Source organism: Enhydra lutris, unplaced genomic scaffold (assembly GCF_002288905.1).
Source record: "Enhydra lutris kenyoni isolate GAN:26980312 unplaced genomic scaffold, ASM228890v2 scaffoldscaffold29, whole genome shotgun sequence".
NCBI classification, from domain to species: domain Eukaryota; kingdom Metazoa; phylum Chordata; class Mammalia; order Carnivora; family Mustelidae; genus Enhydra; species Enhydra lutris.
In genome coordinates this window covers 21,143,747-21,167,934 of record NW_019154113.1, presented here as the reverse complement: position 1 = coordinate 21,167,934, position 24,188 = coordinate 21,143,747, and the positions used below count along the sequence as shown (strand labels likewise).

Below are 24,188 nucleotides of genomic sequence, written 5' to 3'. Positions count from 1 at the left end.
CACCTGGAGGGGTGGAAGGTCCCCCAGGTCTGCCCAGCCTGGCCCGCATCTGCACCCCTGTGCCAGGCACCCCGAGGCCTGGGGGGGGCCAGGTTTCCCTTTCAGCAGCTCCTGAGAGCCGAGTGGCCTCAAGAACAAGGTGCTGTTAGGGCTGCTGCCTCACCCAGCGGTGTGGCTGGGGAGCGGACTCAGGAGAGCGCCCCCACTTGGCGGCCGACTCACAGGCCCAGCTGCCTCCGGAGCCTTCCGAAGGCTGGACGGACCTTGAGACGGGGCCACTGTGGGCCCTGGTGCAGGGGGAGGAGATATGTGAAGTCTTGGGACCCCCCTTCGGGCCCCCCCAGGCTGGTTGCAGAGCAGGACACGTCCTTCCGGATCGTCCCTCCTCACGGCCCCCCCGTTCCAGGAAACAGGCCTCCGCGCCTGTGCAGGGTTTTCTGACAGCAAACAGATGGGAACCACCAAGTCACGAAAGTGTGAGTCATCTCAGAACATTCTGGAGCACTGTTCTCCGCAGGGTGACTGTCCGCACCTCCCACCTCGCACCCGGAAACCTCCCCAGACCCCCTGCGTTAGCTCTCACGCTACCCCCCTCCCTGGCCCCAGCACGCGCCCCTCGGTAATACCACAGTTAACCTGCTCCCTCATACGGCCGTTCTCTGTTTCCCGTGACTGCCAAGCGCCTTACAAGACCGTCTGCTCGCTCCTCGTGGTCCCCTAACAACGTGGCAGCCCCGTTTCTGCGGGACACAGAGGAGGACACTCAGGTGCAGGGACATTAGATGTCCAGGACGGTCACCAGCCACACGAAGCTGTTCAGATTTAATTAAAATCCAAGTTTGGCAGTCTACGCCTCGGTCCTCCTAGCCCTCTTCCAAGTGGCCAGTGGCTGTAGGTGGCCGGTGGCCAGCATCCTGGACGGCACACTGTAGAGCATCTCCCGCACCTCAGCCATCCTAGGAGGGCGAGCTGGTGTAGACCAGGCAAGTCTGTGTGGCCAACTGGAGCCAGGATTCAAACTCCGAGCTCCCCAGCTCCCAGGCTCCCTGTCCTACTCCGTCCTCTGCAGGGTCTCTGCTCAAAGACGACTGGCCCAGGCCAGGAACCTGGGAGCTGTGTGGCTGAGACAGCCTCTCTGGGACCCTCCAGCCCGAGCCCCACCCCATGACAGTGGCCTTCCTGGATTATTTAGGACAATCTGGGGGTCTTCCCTGGTCGGTCCTCGTGCACCAGAGCTGCAGGAAGCAAGGGAGGGAGGGAGAGCAGGGCACGCAGCTCTCCCCAGGCAGCCATCTGGGGGATGGTGGCCTATGGACGCGGCAGCAGGACCGATCGCCCCGCTTGGGGTTTTGTAAAGATCCTCTACGGGCTCCACGGTGCGGGGAGGAGGCGGCGGGAACACACTGGGCGCTCAGCTCTCGGCTGCCCGGTCCTGCACGCTCGGCTCACGGGAGCCTGGTAGACACAGTCCCTCCGTCTTCCGCTCCCTGAATGGAGCAGCCTGGAGCTGTGAGGCAGTAGGGGGAGCCCTGGGCTCCCGTTTCCCCTGAGGACAGCGCCGGTGGCCGCTGCATGGGCCATTAGGGCCACACCCATCCCTGCCACGTGCCAGGGGCAGTTCGAAGCTCATTCCAAGGATTAACTCCATCCACAAGCATAGCTACGTTCGAGACACATGCTAGCAACAGCTCGATTTTACAGAAGGAGAGCCCGAGATTCGGGGAGCGTCAGTGACGTGTGCGGGGACTCGCGGCCATCATCTGAGTCAGGATCCAGAGCCACGGTCCTCTGCAGCCTCTCCCCTCCCTCTCCCGCTGTGTTCAAGGGGACCAGGGATCCCGGGGGAAGGCCCTCTGGTCAGCATTCTGCCCATTCCCCACAGTTTAAGGGGGCACCAACCCCCAAAATGTGCATGCCATGAAGGGCGGCTGGACGTCAGGTCATGTGTGCCTGGGAGGGAGGCCTGCTGTCCTGGCCACTGGAGCAGGATCTGGAAGGACAAAGCCATCTGCTGCTCAGGCCGGGTGGACAGGGCCGGCCCAGCCGGAGGGCATCTAGGCAGGCACGCGGAGAAGCGAAGTAGCAAAGGCACGTTCAGGGAGGGCTGGGGGCTCTGCTCAGGCTGCCACAGAGGTGGGCGCGGGAGCCATGACACAGAAGCCCGCAGAGCCCGGGGTTTTGCCCTGTGCGTCCTGCAGGCTGGGAGACGGGATCTGAGCCCCTCAGGGCTCCTCTCCTGTCTGTGGCCAGCAGCACTGAGCCCGCGCTCTCTGCACCAAATCTTCCCTCCTGTGCTCAAGCCTCGGGGTCCGTCCCTGCAGGAAACGCGCTCCATTCTGGCCCTCCCAGAACCCGGCTCCTCAGGGGCCCGGCCCTCACGCCGGCTGGTTCCTGGGCAGCGCTGAGCGGCCTCTGGGGCACCGGTTGGCCAGTCAGTCCTTCTGCACGCTGGGAACAGTGGGAGGTGTGTTGCTGAGTTGAGGAGCCTTTGAAGCTTTTCTGGGTGCTGTCTGCTGCCCGTTGGGATGTCCACCTGTGAGGAAAAGAAGGTCTGCATCCAGCAAACTCAGAGGCATGAGGCCAGGCAGGCCAGGGGTTTTGTGATCAAGCTCTGTGCGTCCGTGGCTGGACGTCGGGCGTTTGAAGCCGGTGAGCAGGGAAGGCTCCTTCGTCACCAGCGATCGGACACTGCCTCGGGAGCAGTTTCCTGTCTGTACTGCCCCCTGCCCGGCCAGGTCTCTCAGAGCCCCACGCAAATCTCTGCGCAAGAGACTCTAGTCCCTGCCACCCGCCTGGAGGCCCACGGCTTTGGCACAACAGTGACGCTCACAGAGCGGAGACCAACCCGGGGTGGAGGGAGGGGCTCCCACACGGGCAGCCAGAGGGGACCCGGCTTCCGGACCTCAAAACTGTGAAGCCACGAAGCTCGGCGGCCTGAGCCAGCAGCCCCAGCATGTGAGGAACCGGCAGGCTGCAGAGTGAACTTGTTCCAAATGCTCCCCTGGTCAGTGTCAGAACGTGGGCGGAACTGGACTCTTCAGGGCCCCCCCAGGTGATGAGCCCCATTTAGAGGCAGGCCAAGGTCTCCCTATTCCATGAAGGAATCTGGGGCTGGTGTGAGGGCAGACTGGGGACCAGGAAGCAGTCCCAAAGCTCCCATCTCCTGTGCCCCTGCACCCTCCCTGGGGTGCACCTGCCGTGGGGGGAGAGGGACGGGGCTGGAGGGGAATCAGATGGTTTGAGCCGACAGAGGGAGTGGGGCAAGTCCAGGTCACTTGTTCAGGGACTCAAGCGGCACAAAGGGGACTGGCATTAGCTAAAAGGGCAGCTGAGTTGTGCGGAAGGGTCTTTCAATAATTTTTTAAGGGTAGGACATCTGGATGAGTTTGGAGGCAGAACATAAGGAACCCGTATGAGGGAGAAGAGAAGTCATGGGAGTCCTGGGCCCTAAGACTCTGGGAAGGGATGGGGCTGGGGTTGGGGTACACGGGAGAGCACCCTGTCCTCGGGGCTGGCTCACCAGGGCACACTGGCGTTCCGGTCCAGGAAAGGAGCAAGAACGGGGGCGGCCCAAGGCTTCTGCTCGTCCTGTGACCGCACCAGTGGGGAGTCTGGGAAGCGTGGTTCTGGGGAGCATACGTCGAGCTCAAACACAGGCGGCCCCCGTACCAGCAAGCAGAAGGGGGACCGATATTGGGGGACAAAGAGCCATTTCTGCATGGGCTTCAGGCGTAAGTCCGCAGGGCTGTGAATCCCGGCCCTTCTTTCAGGAATTGCACTTCCCTGGCTTCCTTCTTCCATGAAACGGACCCGGGGGAGCCCCAGGGACCACCGTGCACATGCGGATACACATGCAGCCACTGATTTCCCACCCCCTCTCCGCCCTAGGGAAACCGCTGTACCTGCACATCGGGGAGGAGATAGACGGTGTGGACATGCGGGCTGAGGTTGGGCTCCTGAGCCGGAACATCGTGGTGCGGGGGGAGATGGAGGACAGGTGCTACCCTTACAATAACCACGTCTGCAACTTCTTCGACTTCGACACCTTCGGGGGCCACATCAAGGTATGGGACCCCAGTTGGGGAGGGTACGGGAGCAGGAGCCAGGACCAAGTGCAGGGACTTTCTGGAAGGCAAGTCCCACCGCCCAGTGTGCTGTTCCGGCAGTTGACTCCTGGCCGGAAGACAGGAGGGGGCCACCTTGGGGCCGGCTGTCCACTCCCCGCTCACCTGGGCTCTCTCTCTCCACGGCTCTGGCCACGTCCCTGCCCCGCTCCCTTGTCCAATGTTTCACCCCAGTCCTCTCCCAGAAGAGCCAGCATTTCACTCACACAAGTCGTGCTTACAACGGACCCATGAAAACCCAGACGTGAACGCAGGCAGGGAGACAAGCGAGACGTCGGAGTGCTGAGTGCACCCGTGAGCCTGCCGGTAGAGTGGAGGCAAGGACGGGCACGGCACGGCGCGGTCCTGCAGGGCAAGGGCATTCCGGGCGTCCTGGCGTTTGGCTCACGGGGGAGTCCTGCCCGCGTCCCTACCCAATGCGCCGTGTCCCGGCATATCGAACATCATGACACCCCAGCGCTCCTCATGTGGCCGTTGCTTTCCATGACGTAGAATCACAGCTGATAGATGCTGGGTGTCTCGGAGCTCCGTGTGGACGGCGCTCTTGAAGCCACAGCCGTGTGCTGTCAGGATAAGACTTCCTGGTGCTCTGACTGAAGAAGGAGCGGGACCCACAGAGTGCTCAGCAGGGCTCCCCAGTCACCAGGGCCTCCTGAAGCCCTCGCTCGTGTTCCTGGTCAGGCTCTGGGGGCGGGGGGCCAGGGCCGTGCAGAAACCCGGTGGATCAGAGTCCATTTCCCATTCCGAGAGCAATCCCTGAGCCGTCGGCGCCCCTCTTCCCGCTTTGCCCCAACGAGTCCTCGGGATGTCCTTACCTGAGTGGCATTCCACTCGACACCTGCTCTGGGGAGGACGGCTAGCGTGTCCTCAAGATCCTCCTACTCTTGGAGCAGCAGGCTGAGCCCCGCTTCTGACAGAAGTCATTTCCAGACTGTGCTTTTACAGTGGGTTCCTGGAGTAGAGACACCCACGGCTCGTCCACACACCTGGGATCCTGGGCGGATGGAGGTTCCTGGCTCAACGTTCCCAACCTTCCAGCAGGAGGGCCTACAGCCCGCAGGCCAGAGCACAGGCTCCTTCTGTCCCTGGATTCCCATCCTCCTGGGGCCGGCTTCATGCCAGCCTCTCCCTGGCTTATCTCGGGGCTCCCCCTTCCTCGTGACACTCAGCCACTTAGGAGGGCAGGAGTGGAGGCCAGCCCCCGCTGTTCCAAGCAGTTCACCACCTCGTAACATCTGTGCATTATCCAACAGTCCTTGGTGCCCGGGTGGTGAGAGGGCCAGAGGCCCTAACCCATCTGCACACCATATGTCAGATTCTCTGCATGGCTGAGGCAGGGATTAGCGAGACACTGGGCATGTTTGGGACGTGGCCACGGTGAGGGGCTCGGGGGCACCTCTCCAGCCCTTCTGACCCTCGCCTCCCCTCTTGCAGTTTGCACTGGGCTTTAAGGCAGCGCACCTGGAGGGTGTGGAGCTGAGGCACATGGGGCAGCAACTGGTGGGGCAGTACCCCATCCACTTCCACCTGGCGGGCGATGTGGACGAGAAGGGAGGCTACGACCCGCCCACGTACGTCCGCGAGCTCTCCATCCACCACACGTTCTCTCGCTGCGTCACCGTGCACGGCTCCAACGGCCTGTTGGTAAGCCCCCGTCCCTCCCCCGTCCTCGCGTCCCCTTCCTCCAATGCTTCACGCTGGACGGGTGTCTGGATCGGGACGTTTAGTCTGGGGCCACCGGGGGTTGAACCATCCTTGGCCTTGAGTTCAGAAAGTTGTCAGTTGAGAGCAAGCGTCCTCCAGAGCAGACCCTGCTGGGGCATGACTTTGTCAGCCAGGGGCCTGTCTGGCTGTGCACAGCTGGTTCTTCATTAAGGAACTAACTTACGGGGTTTCCAGGTGGCTCAGTCGGTTAAGCATCTGACTTCTGATCTCAGCTCAGGGTCGTGGGATCGAGCCCCACGTTGGGCTCTGTGCTCAGCAGGGAGTCTGCTGGAGAGTCTCTCCCCTCCCCTCCCACTCACCTCCCTCCTTCGCGGTCTGTTGCTCACACTCTCCCTCTCTCTAAAAAAAATAAATACATGAACTAAACTCATATCCTGTAGAAACTTTAGAAACCGGATGTTGTAAGTGGAAGGATCCAGACTGTGTTTTGTTTGGCTTATGAAGAAACACACAATGATCTTTACACTAAACTAATAATTTTACACCAAACCAGCCTTTCTTTAAACTTAACATCCTCTAGGAACTCAGATTCAGATGTCACAGACGGGCCTGTGTGTGGAATTCAGCGATGGGCTGTTTTCTTTGCCTCCAGTGGTAGTTGAAGAAACATCTGAATTAGGTCCCATCATCTAAAAATTAAGTGATTTCCCATAGAACTCTGGATTCTTGGCTTCTCTGGGAAAGTGGTCTGAGGTGGCAGGTCAGACCACACGGCTGCGTGGCACAGGGGCTGGGGGCATGTGTCCTCTGCCTCTTCAAAGGCCCACTGAGAGGAGAGGGGAGAGCTCTGGGGCCTCGTCCGGAAGCACACGGGTTCCAGAGCTTGGCCCACGGGTTGTGAGCTGGAGTGTCTTGGGCAAATCGTTGGACATTCCGAAACCTCTGCTGTCCTCCTCGGCCAAGTGGGGAGTCGCAGCCCCTCAGGGGGCTGTGAGGGGCAGGGGCACAAGGGAGCCCCAGGCCAGCCACCTGCCCACCGGCTCACGTCGGGGCACTGACCAGGAACCGGCCAGTTCTCCGTGGCAGGGACAGGAGGGCTGTGGCTGGAATGATCGCAGAACGTGAGGCAGTTTGGGGCTCAAGGAAGAAGAAAGAAGAATGTGTTCTCGCGGAAGTAGAGACAGCAAGGTGTATGACAGGTGGGGAAGGCCGGGAGTGCGGTACCAGACAGAGCATGAACTCGGCCTCCGGGGCCTGGGTGTCCAACTGACTTCTGCCATGGACTTGTCGTGGGTCGTGGGCCAGTCACTTTCCCTCTCACGTCTGTTTTCTCCTCTGTAAAAGCCCATGGTTGAGTGCACACGGGACGGTGCGGCCCTGGGAGCGGGTGTGGGCTGTTCTGCTGGTCTGCGTGGCGTGCGGAACCAATGCCGTGCAGACCCTTGGGGGTGTTCTCTGGCGGGGTGACAGCTGAGCTCGGAACAGCGGCGGATTAGTTAAGAAAGATAACAGGACGGCGTCTGGGAGTTCTGCTTGCTCTAAGCGCTCGTTCTCAAGTTTCGTTCTTAAATCGAACTTCAGTTGCCCTTCACGTCCTGTTCATGGAAGAGGCAGATGTTAAGGCTCCCAGCAGCGGTGTTGGTGTGAGCAGAGGCCGATCTGCTTCTCAGGGCAGTTGCACACACACACGCACGCACACATACGTGCACATGCACACACAGCACGCACGCACACACACACACACGCATGCACACACACTGTGGACACACGGCCGTTCTCGCATTCACTTTTGTCCAGTGTGTGGTGCAGGGCACGACAGGCCACTCTCGTGGCTGCCCAGTGAGAAGGGGAGAACGAGAAGGGTTTGGCCACGTTGGTGGCGCTGTGCCTTCTGGGAGCCGCGGGTGGGGGTCCTGGCTGGAGGAATGGGCTCCCACAGGGGAAGCAGGACGGGAAGCGGCTGGGGGAGCCGGATCCCAGGTCAGGCAGGGACTCAGGCAGGCAGGGGCCAGGATCGAGTGCAGGCCAGGAGTGGCCCTCGGAACCCGCTCATTTGGATGGAGCTGCTCGACAGGCCAGCTGCACCCACACCACAGATTGTCGGAGCCAGAGACTTGGACGACATCTTGCTGCCCTCCCTATGCCAAGTCCGTGCTTCTGTCTGGTGCTGGGCGACACTGACCAGCAGAATGGGAGGGAGCGCCTGTCAGCTCCCCGGGTGCCATCCAGAGGCCGGGCTTCACTAGGCCTAGCTGAGCAGCCGGCCGCCTCATCCCACTGGCCACGCAGGGCTCCGGCTGCACTCAGCTCGGGTCCCCGCCGGACGGCCAGGCCAGGCTGTTGGGCTGCCATCCGGAGCCACAGACCCACGCGGCCCTTCCGAGGTGACACCAGTTGGCCCAGCTTAGCATCTGGGTGAAGGGAAGGCCTCGGGGTCCCGGAGCCAAAGAGGCAGCAGGATAACGGGAAGCGTGCGCTCCTTCCCCGAGCGCTTCAGCCCGGGGCAGAGCTGGGATTCAGATCGGCACCCCACCATGTGCTCCACCTCGGGGGCAGAAGGACAGCACTGGGAGCTGGGCTCTCTCCGTCGGTAGTGGACGCTAGCTCCCTCGCTCTGGCCTGAAGGATCTAGCAGCGGCCCGGGCTGGTTTGGAAAGATGTTTGTAGCTGGCGGGATGAAGGAGGCTGAGCACAGACGGAGACTGGACTCTGATTTAGAAGGCAGAAGCTGCTCGTAGCGTCGAGGATGCCTTTACCTTCAGGCCATCCCAGGTCTGCACATGCCCAAGGCCCAGGCCCTCCCTACATGCCTGGGCTTCCCCCTGCCTGTGGACAGACTCTGGTGCCCTCGTCCTAGGAAACAGCCTCCTTCCCCCCACCGGCCCCAGCCCGGGCTGCCCACTTGCTCTCCTCTCACCACTCTTCCCCACCTGCTTCTGGAGAAGGCAGTCCGGGCGTGGCATTCCCGCCAACACCTGCTTCTCATTCCCCTCCGAGCCGACGAACACGAGGGGCTCTCAGCATCTGCTCCCCCCAGCCCAGAGGAGGCTGTTAGGGCCACTGTGCGTCCCAGGAGCTCCTGCTCAACGAACCCGCCACCCCTCCTCCCCGCCTCCTTACTCGCTCAGCAACAGTGACCGCAGGCGTCCGCAGAACCACCGGGCTGAGCGGACAGAGTCCCAGCCACCTGTATTCTAATGCTGCCAGTGTGGACTCTGGGGGGCCGAGCCAAACTTTCTGAGCCTCAGTTTCCCTGCTGGGCAAGATGAGGTTGAGGACACAGCCCATTGCAAGGGCTTTGAGGAGGACGAAGCCAGGGAACACATGTGGCAAACTCGGCTTTGGCGGGTCGTAGTTGGATCCCCGGGCCTCTCTGCGTCCTGTGCCCCGGGAAAGCCTCCCTGCTTCCACGAGCTCATGTCCCCTTGTCCCCTGTGTACGCACAGAGTAGACCCGGGAGTTCGGCAAACGCCGCCTCCGTGTCCTCCCCACCCGCCCTGCACACTCACCGTGTGTGCCGACAAAGTCAATGCCGGCGGTTAGACCACACTGACATGCTGATTGTCCTCCTGACGCCAAGACCCGAGGAACCGCGGAGCCCCCTTCACGCGACTGCCGCGTCTACGGAACAGAGCTGGGGAGATGCCTCTCGCGACACTGACCCCACTGGTGGTGCTTTCTTTGGAACCCAGTGGTCGCCACAGAAGCCCCAGGCTGCTGGCCAGTGTGGGGTGCTGCCGGCCCTCAGAGAAAGGCTCTCCTGTCCGTGCCCTGCAGGCGGGCAGCTGGGGGCCCATGGCGGGCTCCCCTGCATCTCCGTGAGTTTCTGAGCTGAGGGGCAGGCAAGAGGGATGCAGGGGACCTGTCTGCTCTCTCCTGGGAGCAGCGAATCTGTTCCAGAGCTTTTGAGGGAGGTAGAAAGACTCCGGTATGGATTCCGTCTGCTTCCCCCACCACTTCCATTTTCAGGGCAAAGAGTGGGTGGGAGCCGAAAACCATCCTTTCCTTCTTCCCCACCTGGTCCACGACTCAAAGTGTGTGGTCATTGGTGCAAAGGCGTCTGGGGGCCCCACACCTAGCTGGAGCCCAACCCCCACCACCGTCCAGCCTCAGGGAGACACCAGTCCCACAGCTTTCTCCTGCTGATACGGCTGTGGTCCCTTATCCTGTACAGCGGGCACCCAGCGCCAGATCTGGGAATCACGGGCCAGGAGTCTGTTGGCCCCGTTTCCCAGTTTCTCGAATTCAGTCTCCCTGGCTTTTGGATTCTGATAGCTGCTCCCAATTATCCTTCCCGCCTGAGCCCCCACGAGGAAGTCAGACAGCGGCGCTCACTTTCCCCCAAAGTGTGCCAGGCTGGGGCTTCTGCGGGCAGATCAGGGAAGCGGTGCACTGGGGAAGAGGGCAGGTGCGTTCCCCATCAGCTCGGGGAGCAGCTGGCCATGGGCGCCAGGCCTCTCTTTCCTGGGCTCCCTTCCCGCTCATGCCTCTCTGGGGCTGCCTCCTGGGGCTCGGTCCTTCCTGGCGGGCAGAGCGCGACCTGGTTCTCTACTGCCTTTCTTGGCTCCTGTCTGCCTGGTCACATACTCCTTAAGACTTGGCAAAAATAGGTTCTTTTCTTCAGTGGCTTGAAGAACTCCAAGTGAGTGGTAGAATCTGGAAATGCGTCTTTCCGTCTGATTGTATCTGGGGTCAATTTCTCGCTAGTCTGGATGGTGTCACACTCGCCTGGGAAGGTGGAGGCAGGGGCAGTTTCTTCTCGCTGGTGGAGGTCGGTCTGCACACAACCCTCCACTTTACGCTTTTTCCCAGCGTTGTCACTAACAGCTTTCCTCCTTTCCTCTAAAATAATGTCCGGGTTCAGGCAATAAATTACATGGTCGTTTCAGATGAAGCAGCCCCTGAGGGCTGAGCCCTTTCCTCCTTCGTAATCTCGTGCCGGGACCCCACCTAACTGTACTCGAAGACGTGAAACAGCTTCCGGGAATCCCTGTTCGCACTGCCAACCCTCCGCAGGGGTGACGTGCGGACAAAGGGAGGGAAAGGTGTGATTTGCGCTTGAGAGCCGTGTGCGGGCTGCGGGCTAGCCGCCCAGGGACTTGGTGGCCCCCCGCAAACCTGTATCGTGTTGTCTGGGCGTGCGGCTACGGGGTACAGATTCGTCTGTCTGTCTCTCTGTCTCAGGCTGTGTCACGGTGTAAATACTCAATTCTGGGAAACGTTCGAGGCAGAAGGATCAGAGACCCAAGAGCCAGCTTTTAGAAGGCACCTGTCACCCCAGGGGTGCCTGGGAAATGTGCAGCAAGTCTGTGGCTGGACTTGTGTCTTCTGCTCCCCCAGCCCTTTCCTCCATCTCACCACGCTGTCCCCTCCCTCCGGGGTCCCCTCCGCGCTCGCGCCGTCCCCGCCCACCCCGATGAGAAGGCACAAGATGAAAGGGATTGTTTCTGTTGGGGGCTGTTGACAACTGGTGGAACAGAATAGAACAGAATCGGCGGATGGAGAATCCGGTCGGAAGGCGGAAGGGAACCACACTGTGGCAGGAACTAAACGAGAGAACGTCTGTAACACATTCGACACCCCACAAAGCCTAGTTCTTGTTATTCCTTTTGGTGGGGACTTTTCTCCTGCGTATACCTCGAAGGTCTTGAAGGGAATCTCTTCCCGGGGCGTTGGTTAGAATGAGCGTCCCTGACTCATCTCTCATTCCCGTGTCTCCAGAGAAGGGCCACGCGGGGTGTGGTCGGGACAGCGGGGAAAGTGGGCGCTTCGGATTCTGAAAGAGCCATGGGCAGGAGGCGGGAGGCCTGGGTGTGAACACGGCTCCGGCTCTGGGTTCATGAGCTCGCTAGGACCCCCCACAGCCCCGCTCCAGGCCTCAGGGTCCTCCTCTGTAAGTGGCGGCCTGGGACTTGCTCGAAGCCATCCCCGCCGGCCCCAGCAGCCCCTGCTTCCTCCCTGCTTGTCTTTCCAGGCTGTTTATAAGCTGCTTTCCCAGCTGACTGGGACAAAAGGAGGCCGCCCCATCGGATGGCCCTGGTGTTTACTCACTGCTCAGTGAGGATCAGAACAGGACTCGAGATCACGCCCTTGCCAATGACCAAGGATCAGGGAGGGACGTGGAGGGAACACAGCCGGCCTGGAACAAGGCGACCTGTGTGTTTGGATCCTCCCCTGTGGGGCGAATGGACACAGTGCGAAAGCGGGGGTCCCAGCCCTGCCTGGCTTTGAACACATGGGTGGCACGACCTTGGGCAAATCACTTCATTTCCCTGAGTCTGTTTCCTTAGCTCTAAAAACCAAACAAAGCCAAAAACCCGAACCAAGTATTCTAGAATTGTGTAAGATTTCAGCAGGATGAAAAGGACGTGAAGGGTCCCGGTTCCGGATGCTTCTAGAACGTGGCTGTCTGGAGATTGGAGCAGGCAGGCTCTGTCCTAGGGAGGAGTCCGGGGGTAGCTGGGGTGCTCACCCGGGATCTGTGCGTCCCCGCCAGAGGGAACTGTGCCACCCCACCCGGGGGAGTGCTAGACAGTGAGTGTCTGAGACACTTTTGTCGTCACACTGAGGAACGCTGCTGACCTGCGGCGAGGACAGAAGCCCGGAACGCCGTTAAACGTCCCACAAGGGACGGGATGGCTCCCTGAAGTGTTAACGGTACTGACGGGGAGCTGTTTCGGGATGGGGTCTGGACGTTCCGGGGCCTGGCTTGCTGGTAGGTGCGTAATCCGTGCGGATCGAACTGATGTCCTAGGGTGAGGGTCGGATCTCAGTGACGATCAGTGGGTGTTTCTCGCCATCGTCAGTGCTCTGCCGTGGACAGAGGATGTAGTGAGGTAGTGAGCATCCCGTCTCTGGGGCATTCAAGTAGAAGCACCATGCCCGTGTGTCCGGGGTGTTCATGGGCCGTCTGGCCTTGGGGAGGGAGGCGGCTCAGGCCAGAGACCCCGTAAGGACTTTTTAGTTCTGAGACTGATGTGCTCGTGGGGTTCAGACCCAGAAGGGGCTTCAGAGATTGTGGAGTGGGAGTCCCTCACCTGTGACGGGGTGAGGGAGCCGAGTACCCGGGCTGCTGGGATGCGCTGCTGGGACCGTGCCCCACGCTCTCAGCACCGCTTCCCCCACTGACTCTGGGACTCCAGGACATGGAGGAGCTGGAGTCTGCAGCCGGCTCTGGCTCTTGGCCCGAAGGTTGCAAATGTCGCCCAATGTGCATCGTGGGCCATGGGGAGGGCACAGCCTGCCGGGCTCAGATGCCGCCCCCCAGGGGAAGCCGTCCCACCGCCCTTTCCCGTGGGCTGGGTTCTGTGCAGTCCCTCCTTGTAAGCTGTGTCCCTGGGGTGCTCTTGCCTGCGTGGGCCCCGCCTCTCACACTTTGTCCCTGCCCCACCCTATGCTGGAAGGGCCTTTGAAGTCCCCGTCCCAGCCCCCGGGCCGCGCAACTGTGCCAGGCCCCTCCCCAAGCCGGCGGGGTTCCTCACGGGACCTGGGGTGCCGCCCGTGCCCTGTCACGTTTGCAGAACAAACGGTTAGGCTCGGGAACACCAGGACGCTGGGTGAGAGGCCCCCGGTCTTGATCCCCGCAGGTCAAGGACGTGGTGGGCTATAACTCTCTGGGCCATTGCTTCTTCACGGAAGACGGGCCAGAGGAACGGAACACCTTTGACCACTGTCTGGGCCTCCTCGTCAAGTCTGGAACCCTCCTCCCCTCCGACCGTGACAGCAAGATGTGCAAGACCATCACAGAAGACTCCTACCCAGGCTACATCCCCAAGCCCCGGCAGGACTGCAAGTGAGTGCCTCCACCTCCCGCCACGGGCCACCGCAGGCCCGCGCCCCGGAGGGCCCTGCGAGCAGGCGTTCACTCACCTGCCCGGGCCAGGCCTCTGACCTCCGCACCCTGGGGCTTCTAAGTGGCTTGTGCTTCCCAGCCTTAGCCCCCTACTGCCCTCAGTCTCTCAGCCGAAGCCACGGAGGCCACGGAGGGCCTGCTGTCTACTCCCTCCTCTGCTTGCCCGTGGCCATCATTCCTGTCCACAGAGAACCACTGTTTTCATCCTCGGGCTTCCCCCGACGTCCCGTGGCCCTCCTCTGCGAGGCTGTGGGCTGCCCCCTGGGAGCCCTAGTGGGTACCCATGGGCACGAGGCGTCCTCTCCCATTTGGAGACAGACAGGACTGCCCGTGTGCTCAGCCTTCCCTTGCGGGCCTCTCCCTGAGTATCAGACCCTGTCTGGGGCACTGGTGGCTTCTCCTTGTTGGAGAGCCGGGCTCCGACTTCAGCCACCAACGGCCTCCACCTCAGCGAGCCCCGTGCCCCCTTTGAACTGCGAGCCCTGGAGACGTGGAAGCCCTCTCACGAGCGAACCGGGTTTCACAGCGGGCTAAGGGTTTCTCATGCCTCGGGTGGGGGGCAGGGCAGCCAGCAGCCGCTGGGTGACGTCACGCGGTCTCTGCCCCACCCCTGCAGTGCTGTGTCCACCTTCTGGATGGCCAACCCCAACAACAACCTCATGAACTGTGCAGCCGCGGGCTCCGAGGTGAGCAGAATAATCCCTTATTCTTCAGCAGGAAGTAAACCAGGGCAGCAGGGAGGGGGAAGGAGCCCCAGGTCAGGTTCTTCTGGGACGAAGGGGTCCTGTGGACTTGGCTTTAAGCAATGGCCCCTGTACCTTTACCATACGGGGATCAGAGCACTTTACTGAAATAACTGATTATTCCATGGAAATGGGTGTGGCTTGGCACTGTGCCCCGCCCACCAGTGCTCTCAGCCCCGCCCACCAGTGCTCTCAGCTGAAATAGTGTAATTCGTGCATCAACCCTATGAGGCAGGGGCCTCTCCCTTCCACCTGCTGGGCAGGGAAGCCGGGGCAGGGAGGCGAACGTGCCCAGGGGCATGCATGGGATTCCAACGCAGTGTTCTGTCCACACAGCCTTGCTCTCACCCACTCCTCCCTGCCACTTAGCATCCATGGGACCCGAGGGGTCAGGTGCCGTCTCTGGGCCTCAGTGTCCAGAGCTGCACATTGAAAGGGAAGAGTCAGGAGCATCACGGACCCCGAGCCAGTGGTTTGGGGAGGGGCGGCAGGAGGCCCGATCCGCGGTCGTGCTGGGTCCTGCCCCCGTCGGGCCATTCCGCGGCCCCAGCGAGCAGCCTGCGGGGCTGACCTCTGTGGCTCCCCCCGCGTCCCCCCAACAGGAGACCGGGTTCTGGTTCATCTTCCACCACGTGCCCACAGGCCCCTCGGAGGGGAAGTACCCCCCAGGCTATTCAGAGCACATTCCGCTGGGAAAATTCCATAACAACCGAGCACATTCCAACTACCGGGTGAGTCTCTCCAGACCCCACCTCCCCGGCCAGCCTGGCCGTCCTCCCTCCCGGGCCTGCAGGTCATCAGAGCTGGGACAGCCTGCTGGCTGCGGCCCACGGCCACCGTGTTCCTAGAGCCCGTCTGCAGAAAAGCAAAGCCTCCTGGGCTCCTGCCATTCTTAGCGAGAATGTCCCACGGCTTATCCTTCCTTGGCCCTGCCTTAGCCTCTGGTCAGAGCTAGAAGCAGCAAGGGGTGCCTGACCCTGAAGGCGTAGCCTGACCTGCCAACTAGGGAGCACCAGGAGGCGGTTCTGAAGGAGGGTGGAGGCAGCGTGCGCGTCCTTCCCTCCGATCCTGCTGCTTTGTTCCCGGAGGTGGGCTGCTCCGTCCATGCAGAGCTGAGGGGCAGGTGGGAAACAGAAGGCCCTAGTCCAGAACCACACTGGGTGCCAGGAAGGAGGGCTGGGACTCCTATTGTGTCGCGGACGCCCACCCGGGACAGCAGCAAGGATGGAGCCATGGGACACAGAGCAGGGGAGCCAGGCTGAGACCAGAGGGGGCACCCGGGGGTGCAGAGGCGGCCTTGGGGGGCTGGTGCAGTATGCACTGGTGGAAGCTGATCTTCTGGTCCAGCCCCTACTGGGACAGATGGGGAAGCCGAGCCCCAGAGGGGATGGATGCATCAGGATGGAGAGAAAAAACCTCCTGCAGGGGATTACTGTGGAGAAGGGAATCCTCTTGGAGCTGGCCAGGGCTTATACTGCGGTGGGGTGGGAGAGGGGCCTGCCAGCTCAGGGCAGCAGAGGGGACTGGATAGCATTGGGGCCCAGAGGCCAAGCAGGAAGAGTCTCTTGGGACAGAGAGTAGAGACGAGGAGGCAGCAACATCCCCTTGACAGAGCAGGCTGAGCCTGAGGCTGTCCTGGGCTATACGGGAATGGCACAGAGGTGAAGGGTGCAGGGCGGGGGTCGGCCGAGCAGGGGACAGGCTGTGCTGGCTGCTTGTCGGGACCCCTTCCTCGAGAAGCCTTCCCCTGAGCTGGACACTGGGCCAGGTAGCGCCAGAATAGGGGACTTTCGAAACAGGGGGCTGTGAGCAGGACAGGAGATAGGCAGGGACTCACGGGCACAGGTGGGGGATGGGCAGGGTGAGGAGGGAGCGGGCAGGAATTGCGAGCTCCACTGATTGGATGGAGTCCTGGGCGTGGTGCCCCCCATGAGCCCCACCCCTGCTCCCCTTGGGTGAGGGTCCTAGTCTGGAGTGATGATCCGGGGCCAGCACTGAGCCTTTTGCCGTCCTCTGATATCAGTGTTCTTGGCCTGTCTTAACGCAGGCCACAGCTGGGGCTTGGGGGGCGAAGGTCATGGCTCATGAGCAAGCAGCTGGGGATCTGGCCTTTCGTCTTCCGACCCATGACACCCTGACTTAGGAATGCACTAGCCAGAGTGGCCTCCGGTTACTGGAGAAGAGAGCCTGGGTTTGGGCCTTCCCAGGAGGCCAGGAGGCCCCGGCACTGGGAGGCCTGACTCCCGTGCACCCAGGGCTGACCACGTAAACACCTTCAGGGCCAAACAGGAATGGAGGTTCTGCCCTTGAGTCAGGCAGGAGCCCAGGCAGAGCTGTGGGAGGACCCCAGACCCCTGCCTCTTGGGGGAGACAAGACCTACATTCAGCAGTTCCTCTAAGTCTCTGCAGACACGTTTCCCAGGAGCGTGTGCCTGTCATCCTTGACATGGGGCCCAGGCTTTTAACTGCCCAAAGCAAAGTGAGTTCTGGGCACGGACTTAGCTGTGTGACCCTGGACGAGACACGTAACCCTCCAGACCTCAGCTTCCTCATGCACACCTCCAAGAGGACGCCTTATTCCAGATGTGCTCTGAGCAAAGCCGAGCCGTACGGGCTGCTCACCTCCCTCTCTGCAGACCCCTTAGCTCTGTTAATGCATCCCGACAGCACGGCTGGTTTTACTGGAGTGTGCAAGAGCGTGTGGTGAGGCTGGGCCTGAGGAGGTGCCTCAGCCTGGAAGTGGAAGTGACCGTGTCCCTGACTGTCCCCTCCCCGCAGGCTGGCATGATCATAGACAACGGGGTCAAGACTACGGAGGCCTCTGCCAAGGACAAGAGGCCCTTCCTCTCTATCATCTCTGCCAGGTAGTCACCCCCTGGGGATGCACGCACTCCCTCCTGACCTCCTGACCCACCTCTGCTCTCTCCACTCACTTACTCACTCACTCATCGGGTAGCTGGTGAGCACTCTCTCCGTCCTGGGCCTGGAGCTAGCTGCTGGGGTAGCGTGGTGAAAATCTGAGCAGGGCAAAGTCTGAAGTAGGCTTCGGCTATAGCCGTGGAAGGGAGATAGAAATCTCTAGAGGTTCCTGGGTCCCTCAGCCACAGCCATGACCTGGTCCGTTGGCTGGTTGGGCCGAGAGCTACAGGGGAAGAGAGAAGTCGGGGAGAATTGCACCCCTGGGCTCTTGGGACGGGACTGAGCTCAGCCGGAGGCCAGGAGGCCACTTTCCAAAGGTGCTTTCAAAACCTCAAGGTCATTAGACAGCTCAGTGCCCTTAAAAGAGGCCGAGGTACTTGGCCTGTTCAGAGCGAGTGGCTTGGCTCTGCACCATGACCCGCCCTGGCCTGCATGGGGTGGGGGCTCCTCGGCCCACGTGGCTTCTGTGACAGGCTCCGAAGCGTTGTGCCAGAGCCCAGGGAATGGGAGCTGGCAGCGGCCTCCTTGGCGCCTTCCTGTCACTGTGCGTGGGGGGAAGCTCACGGCCGGAAGGGCTCTGCTCAGCAGCCCCCAACCCGGCCACCTGTGCCCTCCCCACGGTGTGCTCCAGGTACAGCCCTCACCAGGATGCTGACCCGCTGAAGCCCCGAGAGCCTGCTATCATCCGACATTTCATCGCCTACAAGAACCAGGACCACGGGGCCTGGCTGCGCGGCGGGGACGTGTGGCTGGACAGCTGTCGGTGAGGAGAGAGCCGTGGGGTCTGGGACAGGGAGGGGCTGATGTCTCCCCACACGGGGGAGAGGAGAGCAGGGTGGGGAGGAACAGGCAGGTGGGCTTTGGCCTTCTGGTCCCTCACGAGGCAGCGGCATAGGCCTCCTGGCCAGCAGTGTCCTCTCAGCCCCCCTAAAAACAGCGTATGCAGGTGCTCAGGGTCACCAAGCAACCCCCGGGTGAGGCTGTCTCAGCCCCAGAGCCGGTCAGTGAGAAAAGGGAGGAGGGATGCAGCTGCACGCTCTGGGCCCCTGCCGTGCCGAGTCCTGGTTGCCTTTGTCACCGTGCTTCTCGAAGATACAAATGATCACCTCCCTTTGGGAGACGGTAAACCGAGGCTGAGTTTAGTGACCAACAAGCAAGTGGTGGAACTGGGGCTTGAAATCACAACTTGCGGGACTCGGAAGCGTGGCCACAGCGTAACTGTGACCGTGGGTCCACCCCCCCTTCCCAGCACTGCCTGACCCCTGGGAAGTTTGGCATCTGTCTGTCCTTCTTGCTGGGGCTGGGGAGCTGGTACCGCCTTTACCGGGTGCCCCGAGGGTGGCTCTCCGAGGGAGGCAAGGTCCTCTGAAGTCCAACCTCATGCTTAGCCCTGGAGTCACGGGTGGGGACGGGGGTCAGGAGGCGGCTCGCGGAGCCTGGTGTGTGTGCTGCTGAGGGGCAGTGTGGCCCCAAACGCTGAGCCCCATCTTTGCAAGCAGACACTGAGCGGGAGAGTCCCCAGCTTCCTCAGCACAGCCCGTGCCTCCTTCCCCACACAGTGTCCACGGTGCACAGCTGGGGACAGGGAACAGTCCTTTCTTGCACGGCTTCCCCGAGTGTGCAGTGAGGGCAGGCTCTGACTCTCCGCTCTTGTCCCCAGGTTTGCTGACAATGGCATCGGCCTGACCCTGGCCAGGTAAGGGCAGACGTCGTTGTGCTGAGCCCTCCATGGGAAGCCGCTCTGGACAGCTCAGCCCAGACACCTTCTCCCTACAGCGGTGGGACCTTCCCGTACGACGACGGCTCCAAGCAGGAGATAAAGAACAGCCTGTTTGTTGGCGAGAGTGGCAACGTGGGGACGGAGATGATGGACAACAGGATCTGGGGCCCCGGCGGCCTGGACCACAGCGGGAGGACCCTCCCCATAGGCCAGTAGGTTTGCAGCCTTAGCGGCTTCCTCGTTGTGTGGCTTGTGCTACGTGGCAGCAGTGGAGAGAACGATGCTGGTGATTTCCAGCTGCTGGCGGCCGGGTCCTCTGTCTGGGACCCGGCAGAGAGATCAGTCTGTCCAAAGGCGTCAGCTGGCAATGGGGTGAAGTCGAGCACAGGAGAAAGGAATTTAAATAAAATCACAGTGTGGGAGACCCGTCCACGGGGCCACGTGTCGATCGGAACACAGCGCGGTTCTGGGAACACATTAGTGGCATTCAGTGTCCAGCTCAGCGACCGCGGCTCCTTCATCTCCGTCATCCTTCTGAGGGTGGGGACAGATAGACTCAGGCCCATGGGGAATGACCAGGAAGGGGACAGAACCCGTGGCCGTGTCGCACGCAGACGGGGAGCTTCGATGGGAGACGAGATCTCGCTCGGGGGAACAGCTTGGCAGGTGTTGTCACACCAGCTCGGGGCTGCCAGGGCCATTCAAGATGAAACTCATTCCCCGTGGGCCCTGGGGGTTTGAACGAGTTAGTGCAGGAAGAAATTCCTAGAGGCCAGGCTCGTTCCCCCGCAGAATTGTAGGGCTGCTGAGGGGCCGTGGGCAGGCAGTCGGTTGCACGTGGAGTTCGCACAGAGTGGGGACAAGGACAAACGAGCGGTTGGAGGAGGGGGTGACCTTGAGAGCTGACCGGCTCAGAGAGCAAAGGGACGCAAGGGACCTGGCCAGTTCCTCAGGGAGCCTCATGGAGCAGGTGGGGGGCGGGGGCGTCCATCTGATGGTGATTCTGCTCAAACGTGAATCTGAACCAGACAGCAAGGCCTGGAGCCGGCCCGCAGCGCAGGGGCCCTGCTCGCTGAGTTCCAAGGGCCCCTCTGGCTCCCTGAGCATCTTCCCTTTCTCCCAGGAAATGTGATTCCTGCCTCTATGGGCCGGACACAGCCTGAAGCTCCCACTACAGTGGGTGTGGCCTTTGCGAGGACTTTGCGGGCGGAACTCCGGCCCCACGGGCACAAGCTGTCAGGAAGCCCTTGTTTTTGTCTGGTCTAAGGGCTGCACCCGTCCCTTCGGGTCATTTTTCTGAGCAAGTCGGCCTCTGCATGTTTGGGGTGGCTTTGCTGCGGGTTACCGGCTTCCCAGGGCCAGAATGTCCTGATAATGCCGGGGCTGAGTTTGTTTATGGAGGCATGATGGCTCTGCCAAAGCAGGCAGGTCCCCCGCAGCGCCTTCACGAGCGGGGACTGTGCCCTCCCCGTCACGGGGACGCGTCCTGAATGGGACTGGGCTGGGCTGGGCTCGGGAGGAAATGAGCACACGCTCTGTGCGCGGCTAGTACGGACGGCCGGTCCCCGGGGCGCACGACCCGGAACCGCACACGGAGGCGCCCACGAGAACCGCGGCTCCAGGCCCTGACACTAATCGACTCCTTCTGCAGATGCAGAAGTGCAGGAAGTCCTTGGGGCCCATGAAGGCGCCGGCCAAGACTGGCATGATCGGGGCTTTCCTCGGAGAGCCACTGGGGTGGAGGACAGGGCACTGCGGAGTACAGCCTCTCCCTGGGGAACTTCTCGGTGTTTATTCCCTCCTGCTGCCCTTCCTCCTTCGTGGCTGTGGAAGGAGGGGCCCGGCCCAGAGGCAGAGACACCAGTAAAAGCGAACCAACTGGGCTCGAAGAAGGAACGAGCCTAGACTGGGCACCAGGTGCCCAAGCAGCCCCTCCCCAGCCTTGCTCAGGCGTAAGAGGCAGTTGAGGGGCGTCTCTGAGCCCCTGCCCTCTGCTGGGGCAAGCGGCCCATTCTCTGGTCCCTTCTGCCTCCCCTCTGAACAGGTGGCCTCTGCCCCGTCCTTTCCCCGAGGCCTGGAAAGGGGCCTTCCTGGGGTCCACTGGCATCTCCATACTGTTGCCCCCAGCGGGGGGGGGGGCATGTCTCCGCAAGGGGTGCTGGGAAGGTTATGCACAGTTATCTCACGCATTACCATTGCCTTCCATTCTGTCCCAGACCCCAGAGACTTGCGATCGAAAGGCTTACTTAGAGGAAACTCATCTGGGTTTTAATCTGATTAAATTATGGCAACTGAGACGAAGGTGATAATGACTAATGGCTCTCGTCTCCCAAGGGACATAATAGTGGCATTCTGTAGCAGTGCTCACAGCGTTTACCAGTGACTCTTCACAGGACGAAAAAACTGGGGGAAATATTTAAATAAAGGATAATTCCCCAAACCCCAAGCCAGCAACTAAACAGATATCCATTCTTCATCCATCCTTCCATCCATCTCTCCGTCCTTCCATCCACCATCCACCCATCCATCCACCCATCCATCCTTCCTTCCTTCCTACCTTCCTCCCATGCATCCTTCCACCATCCATCCTTCCATCCCTCCCTCCCCCCCCTCCATCCAGTAAGTCGTCTGGCTATCGTTTATGGATGTCTTCTGCATCTGTGAATGCTTTCTCAGTGAACTAATTACTGAGTCACTAGTGCCCTGCAAGGAGGAGTCGCTGGAGGTGGGGGCCAGGCACGGTTTACCTGGGGAGTCTCTGTTTCCATCCACCTTGGAGGGTGCACACGACGTCGTGGTACAACATGGAAGCCGGCCTGACACCTGACTTCCCTAACTCCACAGGAACTTCCCGATCCGAGGAATTCAGTTCTATGACGGCCCCGTCAGCATCCAGAACTGCACTTTCCGCAAGTTCGCGGCCCTGGAGGGCCGGCACACCAGCGCCCTGGCCTTCCGGCTGAACAACGCTTGGCAGAGCTGCCCCCATAACAACGTGACCAACATCGCCTTCGAGGACGTCCCGGTGAGTGTGGCGCCGGGGCAGGCTCCCGGCAAACCCAGACTTCAGGCAGTGATTCACAGGTCCCCTGGGGCTGGAGTTTGAGCCGTGGCCACCACCACAGGGAGTGAACAACTTCCTCCAAGCAGGCTGGGCCCCGTCCCAGCCTGTCGGCACGCAGACTGGAAAAGTACAAGCGTAGGTTGTCCCCACACAGGTCAAGCCTGGCTGTGTCAGTGCCCGCTCGCCCTCAGCCCGCCGTCCCCCCCAGGGCCTGTGCAGGGGCTCTGGACAGACTCAAGGGCCTGAGGCTGTTCCTCCAAAGGCCTTGGTCTTGACCTACTACTGAGTCTCATGACAAGGCCACCTGAGCGGGTATAATTAATCTAAAATCCCAGGGTTCCCAAGGCCTTCTTTGCTAAAGACGTTCTGCTCATCTCTCCCCGCACCGTGAACCGGGTCCCCCTGGGACGTGGACAGGCGCCAGCGAGTAGCTGGGGGTGAGGAGGGCAGGACAGTGCCTGCTCTTTGAGGCTGGGTAAGGCCAGGTGGGCCATTTTCTCTGGGTTATGGACCCGCCAGAACTTTCCTCCTCCTCCTGCTCCTCCTGGTCCTCTTCTGGGCCTGCCCTTTGCCTGTCTGCCCTGCACTGGCCGACTGAGGGAGGAGGGAGACTTGCCACTTCACTTCTTTACTCCGGCCACTGAGGCCTGGGAGAGGTCGGTCGCAGAGACCTCCACGGCTGGTGTTGGGAGACCGTCTTCCAGAAACAGCGCGTGCACACACAGCCTCTCACACACACGCTCCTGCGTCCCCTCCGCTCACACATCAGGGCACTCTCCAGGGTCACCCGCAGTAGCCCGGCCTCCCATGAGCAGAGGCCAGATGGCCATGCTGGGTCCAGAGCTGAGGCCACTCAGCATCTGGCTGTGTCTGGCTCCCTCCGTGAGGTCAGCCGTGAGGTCAGCCGTGAGGCCTCCCGCAGCGTCCAAGAGTGTCTTGGGTTTGGCTGGGGTGTCACGTCAGTGGAAACCGGAAACTTCTCCCTGGCCCGATGACAGCCGCCATTTCCCCGTCACCCCTGGCCCGGCCTCACTTCCCTGGGCTCTGTTTAGATTACTTCCAGAGTGTTCTTTGGAGAGCCCGGGCCCTGGTTCAACCAGCTGGACATGGATGGAGATAAGACGTCGCTGTTCCATGATGTTGACGGCTCTGTGTCCGAGTACCCGGGGTCCTACCTCACCAAGGACGACAACTGGCTGGTCCGGCACCCGGACTGCATCAACGTCCCTGACTGGAGAGGGGCCGTCTGCAGCGGGCACTATGCACAGGTGGGGAGGCCAGGGGCGCCCCTGGGGTCATCCGTCCCCACCCTGTCCCATGATGAGCAGGAGCGCGTGCCTCCCGCAGGCCATTCTCCGGCCGAGCGGGAGATTTGGGTGTCTCTCCTCTCGTTTTTCTTTTCTCTCTCCTCCTCCGGTAGAATTTTCAGAAAGTCAAAGTGGAAACGCTGCGTAGGCGGAAAGCAGGATGCCCAGGAGGGGGCACCCTGAGGTCAAGGGCTTGGACTTAGTCAGGCCCAGGGCTTCAAGTTGGCGTGAAGATGTGGGCAGATGTGAAGCCCGCTCCCCGGGGCTGGGAGCCTCGGCGTCCTCCTCTGTGAAGTGGGGGGATGGCTGAGCCTCCTTCGTGAGGCTGTAGGTGTGGGTTCATATGACACACAGGTAGAAGGGGCCCCATCAGCCCCGACCACCAGAACCATAATGCAGACCACACGTTGGTCTTAAATTTTCCAGAAGTCATGTCAAAAAGGAAAAAGAAATGGGAAATTAATTTTAATAATTTTTAAAAGATTTTATTTATCCAAGAGAGAGAGAAAGACACTGAGAGTGTCGGGTGTGGGGAGAGGGAGAAGCAGGCTCCCCGCTGAGCAGGGAGCCTGACATGGGGCTCGAACCCAGGACTCTGGGATCATGACCTGAGCCAAAGGCAGATGCTTAATGACTGAGACACCCAACCCCCCAATTTAAATTTTTTTTAAAGATTTTATTTATTTATTTGACAGATAGAGATCACAAGTAGGCAGAGAGACAGGCAGAGAGAGAAGCAGGCTCCCCGCTGAGCAGAGAGCCCGATGCAGGTCATGATCCCAGCGTCCTGGGAT

General features: G+C 61.1%; 1 protein-coding gene across 3 annotated transcripts in view; it reads left to right on the top strand.

The window, feature by feature from the left end:
• The window catches only part of LOC111152634 (cell migration inducing hyaluronan binding protein), a 127,130-nt gene that overhangs the window by 89,133 nt on the left and 13,809 nt on the right, over positions 1-24,188 (top strand). For all 3 annotated transcript variants that reach the window (XM_022511171.1, XM_022511170.1, XM_022511169.1), the window contains 11 exons: positions 3,889-4,064; positions 5,559-5,768; positions 13,376-13,581; positions 14,258-14,327; positions 14,987-15,115; positions 17,163-17,248; positions 17,935-18,066; positions 18,964-18,999; positions 19,080-19,235; positions 21,868-22,048; positions 23,140-23,355. In XM_022511171.1, coding sequence (XP_022366879.1) covers positions 3,889-4,064; positions 5,559-5,768; positions 13,376-13,581; positions 14,258-14,327; positions 14,987-15,115; positions 17,163-17,248; positions 17,935-18,066; positions 18,964-18,999; positions 19,080-19,235; positions 21,868-22,048; positions 23,140-23,355 — 1,598 coding nt within the window. The remainder of the gene's footprint in view (positions 1-3,888; positions 4,065-5,558; positions 5,769-13,375; positions 13,582-14,257; positions 14,328-14,986; positions 15,116-17,162; positions 17,249-17,934; positions 18,067-18,963; positions 19,000-19,079; positions 19,236-21,867; positions 22,049-23,139; positions 23,356-24,188) is intronic.